Source organism: Parus major, chromosome 4 (genome assembly GCF_001522545.3).
Source record: "Parus major isolate Abel chromosome 4, Parus_major1.1, whole genome shotgun sequence".
NCBI classification, from domain to species: Eukaryota; Metazoa; Chordata; class Aves; order Passeriformes; family Paridae; genus Parus; species Parus major.
This window is the reverse complement of record NC_031771.1, coordinates 59,016,053-59,017,180: the sequence shown is the minus strand read 5'-3', so window position 1 is coordinate 59,017,180 and position 1,128 is coordinate 59,016,053. Positions and strand designations below refer to the sequence as shown.

The 1,128-nt window shown below is 65.1% G+C and overlaps 1 protein-coding gene across 1 annotated transcript in view; it reads left to right on the top strand.

Annotated features, from left to right (window-relative positions):
• Positions 1-925: 925 nt before the first annotated feature.
• LOC107202752 (homeobox protein HMX1) overlaps positions 926-1,128 on the top strand; it is a 2,679-nt gene continuing 2,476 nt past the window's right edge. The window contains exon 1 of the mRNA XM_033513789.1: positions 926-1,128. This exon is cut by the window's right edge and continues 193 nt beyond it. Within this exon, the coding sequence (XP_033369680.1) occupies positions 1,042-1,128 (87 nt within the window). The 5' untranslated portion in view covers positions 926-1,041.

The following is a 1,128-nucleotide window of genomic DNA, read 5'->3' as shown; positions in this document are numbered from 1 at the left end:
ACCTCGGGCGACCCCTTAGAGGAGAGTCCTCTCCCCTTCCCTAGCAGGCACCCTCCCCTCCACGGGCAGGACCCCCGCTGCCTGCTCACGGGAGCAGTACTGCCTCCGCCACTCGCCCAAAACCGACCCAAACGCCTCAGCCAGGGGGGCTCCGGCTTGAAGACAACCTCACCGCTCCTCCGGCAGCCGGGCCGGTGCGGCAGGAGCGGGCTCTCCGGGCGGCGGAGGGCGCATCTCCTCCGTCCATCGCCGCCGCCGCCACATGAAAGCGCTCGGCGGGGGGTGGGCGGGAAGTGATTATTATTAATGATATTAATGACATTAATGATATTAATGATATTAATATGAGCGAGATGTCCGCAGCGCCGATTGGCTGCCGGGGCTGCCCTCTGAGCCCGCTGCAGCCAATGGAAGGTTCGGGACGTGGAGCGGCCAAGCCCCGCCGGCTCGGCCCGTGTGCCGGGGCCGCCCCCCCCGCACCGGGATTTGCTCCCTAATTGACCTAAATAAGGAGCTCGTGAACGGCGGCCCCGGGGCGGCGCACACACACACGGGCACACAGAGACACACGGACACACGGACACACACACACACACGGACACACGGACACACACACGGACACACGCAGACGCCCGGCAGCGCCCGGCGCCCGCCGCTTCCCCCGCGCAGATCCCATTCGGCGCGGCGCTCCGCCCACCGCAGGATCCCCCGCTCCTGCCCGCCGCTTAACTCGCATGACATTTTTATTTCGTTATTAGCGTTTTCGCGCAGAATCTGGCGCCTCCGATGGGTTGTCGGGCTGCCTTTTTTTTTTTTTCCTTCCCCGTTCCCTTCCCCTCCTCCCCCTCCCCCCTCCCCTCCTAGCTTGCAGGAAATGATGGCAAACCGCGATCTGAAATGATTACTCCGGAAAAAAACGCTTTTATACCAGGAGAGCATCCACGGGGCTAGGCAGAGGCGAGAGGCGGCCGCGGGGCAGCGGGGAGCCGAGGACCCAGCCGCCGGCGGAGCCGGGACCCCCTCCCGCAGTTCTCTCCGACGATGCCGGACGAAGCCACGGAAAACTCCGGCTCCACCTCCGCCCGCGTCTCGTCCTTCTTCATCGAGGACCTGCTGGGCACCGAGGGC